The sequence below is a fragment of the Neurospora tetrasperma genome (genome assembly GCF_000213175.1).
Source record: "Neurospora tetrasperma FGSC 2508 unplaced genomic scaffold NEUTE1scaffold_5, whole genome shotgun sequence".
NCBI classification, from domain to species: Eukaryota; Fungi; Ascomycota; class Sordariomycetes; order Sordariales; family Sordariaceae; genus Neurospora; species Neurospora tetrasperma.
This window is the reverse complement of record NW_009799103.1, coordinates 2,810,341-2,822,869: the sequence shown is the minus strand read 5'-3', so window position 1 is coordinate 2,822,869 and position 12,529 is coordinate 2,810,341. Positions and strand designations below refer to the sequence as shown.

General features: G+C 51.5%; 2 protein-coding genes across 2 annotated transcripts; one reads left to right on the top strand and one right to left on the bottom strand.

Moving 5' to 3' along the window:
• Positions 1 to 1,299: 1,299 nt before the first annotated feature.
• On the top strand, positions 1,300 to 5,274 carry NEUTE1DRAFT_124048 (uncharacterized protein; the record flags this gene model as incomplete). The annotated part of the gene is made up of 3 exons (XM_009855179.1): positions 1,300 to 1,340; positions 1,544 to 3,024; positions 3,084 to 5,274. The coding sequence occupies 3 exons, from the start codon at positions 1,300 to 1,302 to the stop codon at positions 4,772 to 4,774; spliced, it is 3,213 nt and encodes a 1,070-aa protein (XP_009853481.1).
• Positions 5,275 to 6,574: 1,300 nt separating this feature from the next.
• On the bottom strand, positions 6,575 to 8,794 carry NEUTE1DRAFT_67536 (uncharacterized protein; the record flags this gene model as incomplete). Its single annotated transcript, XM_009855178.1, has 2 exons — positions 6,575 to 8,174; positions 8,245 to 8,794. 2 exons carry the CDS (start codon positions 8,652 to 8,654, stop codon positions 7,175 to 7,177), a joined length of 1,410 nt encoding a protein of 469 aa, XP_009853480.1.
• Positions 8,795 to 12,529: the final 3,735 nt, after the last annotated feature.

The window sequence follows — 12,529 nt, the reverse complement described above, 5'->3', positions numbered from 1 at the left end:
TGGTATGCTATATGTACTAGGTATGCTTCTCTCAAGATACGCTGCCTTCTGGTTCACATGGCGTCCATGGCTCTCTTGTCTTCTCTAGCTCACATCATAACTTCACGTCATGTACAAACAGAGACGTTGTTTTGTTTTAGCTCATGTATCTTGTTGCCTAGAAGAGTTTGACGTCTTGAAATGGTATACGCTTGTGTGAACTTGATGAATTTGTTGTCACAAGAGCGGTATTGTAATTTACTGGATGGACTGCACTAGGTACCTGCACTGCAGTGTCTGGAGGCACCCACGTCACAGTTGAGACTTCAGAGATGTGCCCGTACAAGTGCTCTTTCCATCAACTGGTAAGCTCCTTTATTTATCCCGACAACACCTTCCCCCCGCCGTCCTTATTCAAGATAATGCCGCCTGCCGTCACAATCCGTTGGCTGAACTGACGCAGACAAGGAGTGCTTAGAGGTGGTTTTCAGTGAAGTAGACGACGGTCAGTCATCAAGCGCGCCATCCGTGTTTGGTCTCCCACGGTCTCAAGTCATTCTTTGCGTTGAACCACCAACCAAAAGGTACCTCCATCATATTGTAGGGCCCATCACAAGGCGTCCACCCCTCCGCCCTCCGCCCTCATCCGTACCGCGTTGACAAGCAACGAAGAAGTCCAACACATTGCAGTGCTCTGCCTGTGAACTCACCATACCTACCCAATCGGACCCGGGCCGTTTCATCACTCATCCGCAGGACACTCCAACGTCCAACGATCTGTGATTGCCCCTCTTCATCAAGGATATTACTGGAAACACCGGCCACTATCCGCGTGCTCAACACGCAATACCATCCAGTTATCGGTTTGATTCACAACTAGATTGCATCATCATCATCATCATCAACCTAGCCTGCTATCCTCTCCGGCATCAACACCATCACATCACACCCCGCCATAGAGGAATCCCTTCCTCAACCCTCGCCGGCAGCCACTGGTTGTACACGAACGAAGCCGCGTTATCGCATTAAACGGTGTTATAACGCTGTTCTAAAAGCCCAAAAGTACCATGATCATCCTACTTTTACCTCCCAACCTACTTCTGCGCTGATACTGACACTCTGTCATAGTGGACTTGGCCCCTACCCCGCCACTTCCCCCTAAAGCAGGTCGTCTGGCTTCACGCTGGCTTCAAGACTTGTTGCAGGGCGTCCTGCGTGAGGGCGATCCTGTCTTTGACTGCTATTCTTTGCGAGACCCTTCACGCCGGGACACTTCGTCATGCCGGCTCCACGAACTGGTCATCATCGGCTCGCAAAGCCATGGCATCGACCACGACGGTCGAGCCCAGCTCGCGCCCCTCGTAGTAAGCTGCATGTGCAAGCTTTGCCGTCACCACTTCGTTGTCAGATATACCATTCCCGAAGACGAATGCGGCCAACTCCATACCGCACAAGCTCACCACTATGTTGCTAGTGCCATGGAAGACAGGCCGACCTCCCCACTTGAGGCTTCGAAATTCTATCCCCGTGTCACTCGCATTACTCACGTCTGCTCGCTCTGCAGGCAGACCGTTTCTGTCGACGTTTTGCGGCCACACTTGAAGACAGCCTGGATCAACCGGATCATGGACAAGGACAGGATAAGAAACGCTTTGGCGATCGCCAAGAAGGAAGAGCCAGAACGCTACGGCGATCTAACACCAGAAAAGGAGGAGAACTATGCCAATTCGCCTTTACAGACCCTCAACATGTATATCAAGAACATTCTCGAGGATGACTGGAGCGCTCCGCAGAAGCGCATCGCCAGCCGCAACAGGACCTTCTCAGTCCAGTTTGGCCCAGCATGTGCCGACATATTCCTTTATCTTGGCTTCACGGAAGAAGTGGATGTCTCAACCGGAGACAAGTTCTGGGTACCCCCTCGGCTTCCTATTTCAGCCTTCCGAACACCCCTGGGCTCAGAACGTGCTTTCCTCGAGAACGTTAGAAGCGAGGTGCAAAGTTTTCTAGCGGAGAACCCTCCGAGGCCGGACCTACCCGTCGTGGGGGCAACAGTTAATGCGATCGAGCGGCTGGACAGGGTCCTGATATCGGACTGGCTTCGCAGCCACGAGACCCGATCGGCGCGAAACTCGGATGAGGCCCAGCACTTTCGCATCTTGGGAGCATCCGAAAGGTCGGATGAGGAGGTGCTCAAGTATGCCTTCCTCCAACAGGTGGACGTTGATCCGGCGAACAGAGACACCTACAAGACTGCGCTTGCCAATCTGGCTGGCTACAGGAGTGAAGAGTTTCAGATGTACGTCTTTAGTTTGGATGAGAGTCCTGCCGCCCCCAGCGGTCCTCAGTCTCAGGGGCCTCTTTCAGACGTAGACAAAGCGTATAGGCACTTCAATATTGAGCCGAAAACAAACGCAGACGCTCGGTATTTTATCAACGTTTACAAAACCTACAGAGAGCAGTCACCAGGACAGCTATCTAGTCACAGAATCGCCCTTCTCAAAATTGGCAAGGACAGGGACGACTCGGAGATACTTGACGAGGTGTTCAACGGAGTGATGGACCACAACGAGGCATGCTCAATTCTGGAATCCGAGCCTGGCTGGTCCTTGGAAATTGCTGCTGCAGGTGCACGGGAGGCCGTTAAGAACGGCATTGATCGCAGACTGGTCATCAAAGCCTGTGAAACGCTCGCGGATGCCATGAGGAAGGAGAACGTGGCGGACGAAAACGGCTGGGCAGAATTTGATATGGTTCTTGCAGAACTCCGGGCTCCGGATTTCCTCCTACCCAATGCGGAACAAGGCCCCCAGTTTGAGGATACGACCGAGTTTATGTCACTACCCGTTGGCCTCGACAACCTCCGAAACACATGCTATCTCAACAGCATTCTTCAGTATTTCTACTCGGTCACGGCCGTGAGGAACTTCGTCTTGAATGCGGACCAGACACCTTTGGAGCCAACCCAGGAAGCTATGCGGGCTCTTCTAGATGGCCTAGATCCATCTGAACTTGACCCTGGCCGGGCTTATGTCGGATCCGAATGTGAGTTTTCACTCTGAACACTGTGTTTGTAAATTAACGCATGCTGACGTGCATCAAAGTTTGTCGTGAATTGGGCTCCCTGTTTCGTGATATTCAGGGCGCCGGCACCCGCTCCGTGAGGCCCAGACAGCGTCTGGCCAATGCAGCTTTGCTCAGGCCAGACAGAATACGCAGTGAGCCTTTAGATGGACCTGTTGACAATGCGTCCAAGCCGGCCACGGTCGAGGCTCCTCCATTGCCTCCCAGATCAGGCGCGGGCGACCTACCTAAGGTTACGGTTGACGCAGTACCAGAGCATTCAGAGACGGATAGCAATCTGAGCTCCCAGACCTTGGTCAACCAGACTGAAGACGACCCGACATTCATCGTTGTCGACTGCAATGCCGGTAAAGGTGAAAGCACAGGCGACGACATCACCATGACTGATGAACCTGCTCCGTCTACCCCTGTCGCCGATTCCGCCAATACTGGAAACGACAGGCCCAGAGACCTGAAACTGACGGTTGCAGAACTTGACGAAGAGCTTGGCAAGCCTAACGTTGGCTCTGACCAGATGGATGTCGACGAAGTCATGGGCAACGCAATAGACCATCTTCGGGCAGCTTTCAAGGTCGAATCGCTTAGAAATCCGAGTACGTCAGGGCCAGACCCGATCAAGGCAGCCTTTTTCTCGACGCTTGTCGACAACCGGAAAAAGACTAGTGAAAGTACTTGGAACAGCTCCACAAGATCTGAACGTTGGGTGATTGCCTATCCCGGAAAAAATGAGCGGATATCGTTGTACGATGCTTTGTCCAGATCATTCGATCTGGAAAGCGTGGGTGCAGAGCTTCTAACCTATACGACCATCAAGGACCCGGCTCCCAACTTCCACATTTGCATTTCGAGGTCAGATGGCCGCAACAAAAACGCCAATCCTGTCATCATTCCAGAGCTCTTATACCTCGATCGTTTTATGCACACGGAACAGCTCGACTCGCCGCTATTCAAGGCCCGTCAAAGAAGCTGGAATATTGGGAACAGGCTCCAGGAGCTCATGTCTCGTGACAACAAGATGAAAGAGACTGAGTCTGTCATGCCAATTCCCTTCGTAGCGCAAAATGAGAGAAGCTCAGACAGCCTTCTAGAGTCCTACATTCACATAAGTGATCAGGACGTTGAGGAGCTCAGAGGACACAATGTCACATCATTCTTGACGCCCGAGCTGGACGCCACTGTCGAGAAATATACTAGCCTGCCCAGGCCTGAGTCATTCCAGCCAGACATCAAACCTGAGGCGCCGAATCTTGACCAAGAAGAGCTTGGCGATCTCAGTCCAAGTGAAATCAAGGCTTTCGTCACGAGCATTGAGGCTGAAGCGGCTTGGGAAAAGGGGCAGCTGTTGGCCGAGCGTGAGAAGCTGTTTGATGGCATGCATCAGTATGTATACCGGCTTCACGCCGTCGTCTGCCATGCCGGAACCACGGCCGCCGCCGGTCACTACTGGGTCTGGATTTACGACTTTGAGGAGAACGTGTGGCGCAAGTACAATGACACCACAGTGTCTGTCCACCCGGCTGAGGAAGTATTTGAGCAGCTGAACACCAGGGGTGAGCCATACTACGTGGCCTACGTACGGGCAGAAAACGTCAAGGACCTCGTAAGCATCCCACGCCGTCAGTTCGCGGGACTTCCGGTTAGCTCTGACGAGCCCACGACGGTGTGGGCTGAGACGGTGGATAGAATGGACTTGGATGCTCGGAATGCTTAGACAGCTAGATGTAAGGAAGAAGAGGAAAGGGCGAATAACTTTCCTCCCCTTATGGAGCAGCCCAAGCCATTGCGTGCTCCGCAGCCGTTGGGCACCCGTTCACTTTTCTCAGTGTTAGTCGGAGATGCTGGATTGTCGTCCATACTCGAAGAAGAGTACGAAACAAACTTGGTGTCGCAAATGCAAAAAACTGTCTTAAGTTCCGATGAGGATTCTGTGGAGTTCGTTAACGGGGCAAATATACGTAGGCTGAGACAGCGGAGGTGGAAGAAAAGGATGAAGCATAAGAAAAGAATGAAAGTCGGGAGTAATGAGGACTAGGGAGGAAGGAGGACAGAGGGCCTTCCTTCCCTTGGTATGGTCATGCGTTCTTCATACATGTTAGAAATGTCATTGTACGAATTAGTTTGTGGATGTCATGTCTTTGTTGTAGCGTTCTCGCATCGATCGGCTCATAGCCCTTTGGTATTGTAGTGTAGTTACCTATGAACTCGTTCAAGTGTGTAGTGTAGTGCGAAAATAGACTAACACACGTACATACATACACAACGTACCCCCGAGCTTCCTTCCAACCCACCCATCACCCACTCCCTGCCCCTTTTTTTTTTCCGCTTTTCCGTAGCCGAGCGAAACTCCTTTACAATTTCTCTGTTTTTCGACTCATCGGCCTTTTTCGTCATTCACCCATCTCCCACTACACTAACTTATCCACGCTAACAGCCCTACATAAACTACATTGCTCAAAAGTATGGAGTCCAAAAGAATGACGTCTTGAACGACAGACTTTCATTACCCAAGAAAAAAAGGGGGAGGGGGGTCCCCGGATGCCCGGATACCGGAATGTACGGACACAGTACACTATATCTAAATGATGATCGACAACCAAGGAGGAAAAAAAAATAGTTCTTTCTTCCCCATACGCGCACGTAAAGAGTGTTGTATGTAATGGAATATCACCAAAAGTTGTGAAGGGGTTTGGTTAATCCAACAACATTGCTCTTCTGATGCGATTCTTCAGAGATAGGAAAATCACAGTGGAGAGCGAAGAATTATGAAGATGATGATATGGTAGTGGATATTACACCTTCATTGTAGAGGTCTTGTCTTCTCTTCTCTATCACTCAGAATAGTCTCTCTTTCTCTCTCCCTACCTCTCTAAGGTACACCTGACTCCTAACTTCTGAAGTAGAAGAATAAGCTGAAGAAGAAGAATGCCATCATGAAAAAAGGTTTCTTGAATATATATATCCATATCCTAATGCAGCCCTTGCTGACTGAGGGACCAGACTGACACTGACCATTAATGTTACTAATTCATTCATGAACATGACCATTATCCAACAACCTCTCCCCCCTCGCTCTCTCTCTCTGTCTCTCTCATCTTTGCCCAGTCGAGGACAAAACCCAAAAAAATAACAACCAAGGTGAGGGAGAGGCCACACAATATCATTAAGTAAACTTTGTTCTTTCTTTCTCATCATTTGTCATTCCATTCCGCATCCACGTTTCCACTCAAAACATCTGGTATTATATCCATCATTCCCCATCCCGGAGCCTAGCTATACCATTAAGCTTTAATGGATATTATTGACTTTTGTCCCTTTCTCATGTCCGTTTGTCAACGAATTATTAAAATGGCCAAGTAAGTTAAGTAGTCATCATCTCTTTTTCTTTTCCCTGCCCGCCTTTCCTTCCATTGCCCTCTCCCTTGCCTCCCTGCCTGCCTTCCTGCCTGTCTGCCGCCCATGGCCCGCCGGTATCCCTGAAAAAAAAACAAAAGCCTTTGTATGCTTGGTGGTATATATATATATATATATATATATATATGAGCGAGAGAAATGTGGTGTGGGGTATCGCCGGTTTGTTGTTCTAATACGCTTTAAAACCGCTTTATGAGAAAAAACCGCTTTAATCTGCGCGTGCGCCTCTGTGGATCATAAGATTGTGAAAAAAGACAATCCAAGGGTGTAAAATAACTTGAAATAGTTTGCCCGCCGTGAGTGCCCCAACAAAAACGCCAATGTCGTAAAATGGTATAAGAGTAAGATTATGTAAAAAGGGTGTGTATGGTTGAACGAGAGTCTCGAAAATTTGGGGGTCATTACAACGTACAGCGACAGACTACGCGTTCTGTCGTGTGGAGAGTGAGATTCGGTGAAGAGGGGAAATGGAAACGGGAGGGATTCGGAAGCGTGGCGTGCACTGCCCTGACTTTGACCCTATGCGTCCGCAAAGGCGCGAGTTGGGTCGAAGCGGGTGTAGTGTGCTTGGTGGCTTCCGAAAACTCGCTGGCTCACCCATAGCAACATCCGGATGAAGGTGACGAGTGCCATGATAAGCGGGAGCCACGAGGTTAGCCTACGAGTGCTAAGCTAGGACGTGTGTTTGAAGCTTCTTCATTCAGCTCAAGACAACAACATCGCTCAGCTCGCTCTCGCGGGCAAGCCTGCCTCCGTTCCAGATATCACCCTGGGGCGTCAAACCAAGCACGACATGCTTGAAATCGTCATTTGGCGTGGTGGGGCTTAGGATATCGGGAGTGCTGCTGCTGCTGCCGCATACGGTGTCGCCGCGGCTCAGGGAGTCGAGGCTGGAGCTGCTGCCAAGGGTCCACTCGTCGCTGTCGCTGGCGGTGCGTCTCTCGAGAAGACCAAGGCCGTAGGCGCTGGCGCTGCCGTACTCCTCATCGTAGGTCTTGGGGCGGTCACCGAACTCGACATACTCGTACTCCCAGCGGGTGCGCTTCTCGAGCTGGGGGCGAGGAAGCCACCTGACGCGAGAGATGTAGTAGGCGATAGCAGCCATGAGACCACCACCAACGAGATCGACGGCATAGTGGTGGTTGAGGTACATGGTGGCCCACCAGATCCAGCCAACATAGAAGATGAAGAAGTACTTGAACTTGGGGAAGTAGTACTGCATGAACAGGGCCTCAAGGACGGCGTTGGCACCGTGCAAGCTGGGGAAGGCACCGAACGGCAAGGGCGCGGTGGTGAAGCTGGTGGTGTACATGTCGACGCCAAAGAGCTTGTCGATGCGGGCCAGACCGGCGGGGGAACCCTCCATGCCGTAGTGAGCCGGCTCCAAGCCGTGCGCCTTCTCGTACCATGGAGGCGTGCAGGGGAAAATCAGCTGGATGGTGACGGCGAGCATGCACATGTAGCCGAAGGCCCGAGCAAAGACGGGGGTGCTGCCGGGCGCGGCAAAAAGGAAGAGGATAGCGCTGCAGATGGCCGGGAGCGCAAAGTGGCCGATTCCATAAGGGAACCAGGCGAGCAAATCGAGGACAGGGTGGCTGTGGGCCGAGAGAATGTTGGACAAGTTGGCTCCGTAGAGAACGTTCTCGAGCGCAGGGAGGACCTTGACCCAGATGTGAGGACGGTACTCAGGGGCAATGAATCTGCAAGGGCGAGTTGGTTAGCTTTCGTATTTCGAAGGGCCAGCAGAAGAAGCTCCGGAACACCACTTACCGGCTGGCAAAGAAGTACAGCAAGTACGTCCAGATGGGAAGCGAGGGCAAGAAGAATTGCTGGGTGATGGGCATCAGAAGCAGGCCGCCGAGAGCGAGCAGGACGGCCGTCTTGATGATGGGTGCCGAGGGCAAGATGAACAGCGAGAAGAGGATGAAGCCAAGACAGACAACATGCTGGATGTCGTAGATCTTCCATTTCCTTGTTTGCAGAGTTTTTATGCTCTCCCACACGTCGAACGAGGTCTTGAGGGCGGCAACATTATCCTGCGAAGCTGTGGATTTCCTACGCAACCGCCGGCGCTGAGGTACTGGGTTGAGAGTCGAGAGCTTGAGGGCTGGCGGCCAGCCGAAGGGAAGCTTCTTCTGCTTCGGCTTGGCCGGGGCGAGGATGGGTTCGAAGTCCTGCATTCTGGGCGGCGGATGGCGGAATCACCAGCGAAACTGGGCGCTAGCGATTGGCGTGAGGTGAGGGGGGAGGAAGCGATTGAATCGAAGTCTGGTGAATCTATTGTCGCTGCATGCGCATGACAGGCTGGTCGAGGTTTTGGTCGAGGTCGCTAATAGATACTAGGGTGTGTTGTAGTCGGCTGGAAAGTGAAGTCTTCCTTTCTGCCTTTTTTTTCCTCCTCGATTTCAAGTTGAATGGAGACAAAGAGGGCTGGGCTGGCTATAGGTGACGGATCGGCCGGATCGCGGAAATCGGGGTTGGGACGAGTATTTGGTGGTTGTGCAACCTTGACCTTGGATTGTGTACCAAGGGAGTGTAGTGTATAAGTAAAGACGGGAAGTAGGTAAGGTAGGGGAGGCGGGGGTGAGAGGAAGCGAGGGAAGTGGTCGTGTGGCAGCGGCTGGTTTGTCCTGGTCAGCAGTCACTGCAAAAGGGCCCCTGGTGCTGCGTCCTTTTGGTGCGTTTTCCGGGGAGGGAGTGGAAGAGTGGGTGTGTGAGACTGGCAGCCGACGGCGGGGACGGTCGAAGGTGGGCGACGGGTTATTCATAAGGTCCGCCCCGGTAGCTATGACGCCCACTCAGGCCCTGTGAAATAACGCCAAGCCCTATGGAAGGAACTCGGCAGCGCTGCTCGGGCGCTGTTTGGCCAAGCGCACCCACCGAACCCACAGGATCCCATGCCATCCAAGCTGGATGGATCAGGGACGCAGTCACGCAGTCGCCCGACTACGCTCGCCTTGTAGAACATGCATCTAACCGAGTGTACATTGGATTCCATTCCTCGATTTCAAAGCATGGAAGACATGGCTGTAATCGGTTGAGTTGCAAACACCATCAAGATTGCCAGGCAGTATAATCATGACTCCTACAAATGAAGCTGATGCTGACGAGCAGTGCCAAAAAAACCAATACTAACACTGCATCTGATATCATTTCTCCAACTTTCCCCAATGACAGACGGCGGGAACTGGCTGCGCTCCCGGCTGTGTAACGGAAGGCAGTCCAGCGAAACGAATGATGACGCTGATAGGTCCCGACAGGGTCATTAGACTTATGTCGATGAATGTGGCGCATCCCACCAGCAGGAGAGAAAGGAAGAAGAAGAGTCCGAAAGATCCATGCGAATCATCAAAAAAGTCCCAAGCCACCCGCATCTTGAACCAACAAGGCGACGAGGACGACGACAAGGCCGACGAAAACAACAACGGTCTTCTTGAATCTCTCCCACACTTCACAAAGGCAAGACAAGGGTCCAACAAACAAGTAACATTGACCAAACCAGGTGATCCGTGCTATCCGGCACCAAGGACTCTAGCTGCGAGCTTGCGCCATCCAGCCTTTCCAACCTTTCGCAACCGTAACACCCTCGCATCCCCCTCCCACTGGTCGGCCAGTTCCTAGGTAGGTGTGATACCGAGTACATACTACCTGGTACTGTTAGGTTGCGGGAGTCTCGTCAGTTTGTGGCTACCGTTCTTCGCTTTGTACGCGGACTGTTGTCGTCGTCGTTGATGCAGGGTGTGGACTGTCCCGGGTCGGATGGGCTGCAAGGGGTCCTTGTGCTTGGTTCACGTTAATTTCCCGTTTTCAGGTTTCAACCGCAGCGCCCGGTCTTGGGCCCCGACAGCGACGAGCTCTTGTCGCGAACAACGCCGAGCGCAAAAAGTGCACCTCGCGCTGTAACGTACTACCTCGAGGTACTTGGCGTCTCGCGCATCACTATCACCGGAGGCGCCTATCCTTCTGTCCCTGCTCCTTGGCAGGATGGCTGGTTCAGTCCCTACCATACCTAGTCAACTCACCGAAATTTACTGCGTGCGTGTCTTTGGAACCTCAACAACAATGGTAGCAGCGTATTGTAAAGGGCCAAGGCGGTAGGTACCGTCTGCATGTCTTGGACTTTTGTGTCCGTTACCAAGGCTCCAATCTGGGGAAACTCAAACTCCGACAAGAAATAAGACAGAGCGTTTCTTCTTCTTCTTTTTTTCTTCCTTTTTTTCTTCTTGTGTTGTTTGTTTGTTGCCAACCGTCTTGTTCCTTTTCAATGCGAGACGAAGATCGAAACAAAAATTCATGCAAAGGCGATCCGTAGACGGGAGGACATGGATGTAACCGCTCATCACGAGACAAGAGATAAAATCCTCATACTCACCTCACCCATCATTTATTAGATGATCATCTCGCTCTACACTAGAAAGCATCTGGAAACAAGCGGCGAGGCAGATTTCCATATTCCAGTTTTGGCCAAAGCTCTCGCGACTCGCTCGCCCTTCTGGCCAATGTTGAAATACCAAAACCGGCGAATCAAAGCAAGATCCAACAGCCACCAACTCATCTCTCTTGTTCCTGCGTCGCACGTGGGTTTCTAGTCGGGGCCTCTCAAGGAATCTTTTGGTCTTTCTTTGATTATTCCGCTCTTCTGCATAACATTGCGGATTTCCAGGCCTCTTGTTGGGCCACCTGCCTGGCCGCCTTCTCTTGAAACACGGAGGCTTTTTCCCTACTCTGCTGCACCGTCGGCGGTTAACCCCGTGCTCCGTGGTCCGTGGTCCGTGGTCCGTGGTCCCCGCTCCATTGTCCGTTCTCCGGTTCCGATTATGTACTTGACCGGTGCTCATTCGGAATCAAGGCTGAAATCTCGGATCTCGGTCCAATTGTACATACTTACGTACTATGTACTGCGTGGATTTCAGCTTGCATTCTCACCTTGGACGGATGCTATTGAAGAACCAAAAAATCTCTTCTCTTTCTTTTAGTTGCACACCGTACTTCACCAGCTGCATGCAGCATGAGGCTGTCAAAAACTCCGACTTTTCTTAGTCGCTTGACCAAACATGCAACTCCCGAACCAATCGACCAATCCTGAAGGAGCGGGCATCGTTAGCTGCATTTGCTTACATGCCAACTTGCAGCCTTCCGCGCTTACATATGTAGCACGAGTGGAGTCTCTGGGTGTCTCTGGGTCCTGGGGCGCTACTCGTAAGGAACTTTTGGAGAAATGGACAAGTCGAGGTTTTCATGCGGGAAGCTTGGCAGTTGGTATTTTCGTGGGTAATTCTCGGGTCCGTCCGCCATTGCTCCACTGGACTGGTGATTGGTCGGACGTTTTGCAAAAAGACAAGGGAAAGGGACTTCACATTTATTTTTTGTTCGCGGAAAACTTTGATGCCGAAGATCCGCCGTTCACAAGGTTGGGAAACAATGAAAGGTACGAGAACCATGCCTGGGGGGGGCCAAAACGCGTGGGTGCGTGGGTCGCCGTGATGGAGCAAGGGACAGCGCACCGCGGTGGTGGGCGTGATGGACTCTGAGCTGCTGCAATATGAGTGCCGTTCGATTCGAGAACGCATGATCGTCTTCTGTTCGATGGGTGTTTCCCAGCTGAACTTTTCGTATTCGAATCCTGGAATGAAACCGTAATCGCTGATATAGTAGGGGCTCTTGTCATGGCACCATTTATGTAGGAATTTTACCTCTGAAGCGTACAAGTCTCGATATTGATACAAAAAATAAGGGTTTTGTGCTATCCCTTTAACTGCTCAAATGTATCATTTTCGCCAAGACCAGAAAGTGGCCAATCGGCTGGCGTTATTTTATCCACCTTTACATCCGTGCCCATGCAGTTACCTCAATTTTGCCAGCTTTTGCAGCCTTTTTGACATCGCATTAAATGTGGAGAAGGAGTGCCAAAATCAACCAATAGTATCACCCTCCTCGTACACTGAACGAAAATCGCAAAAAAATATTTCTCAAAGGACGAGACCACAACACAACAAGAAGGATTCTAGTAGTAATTATATTTATAATGTAATTCAATGCCTCTATCCAACTATCT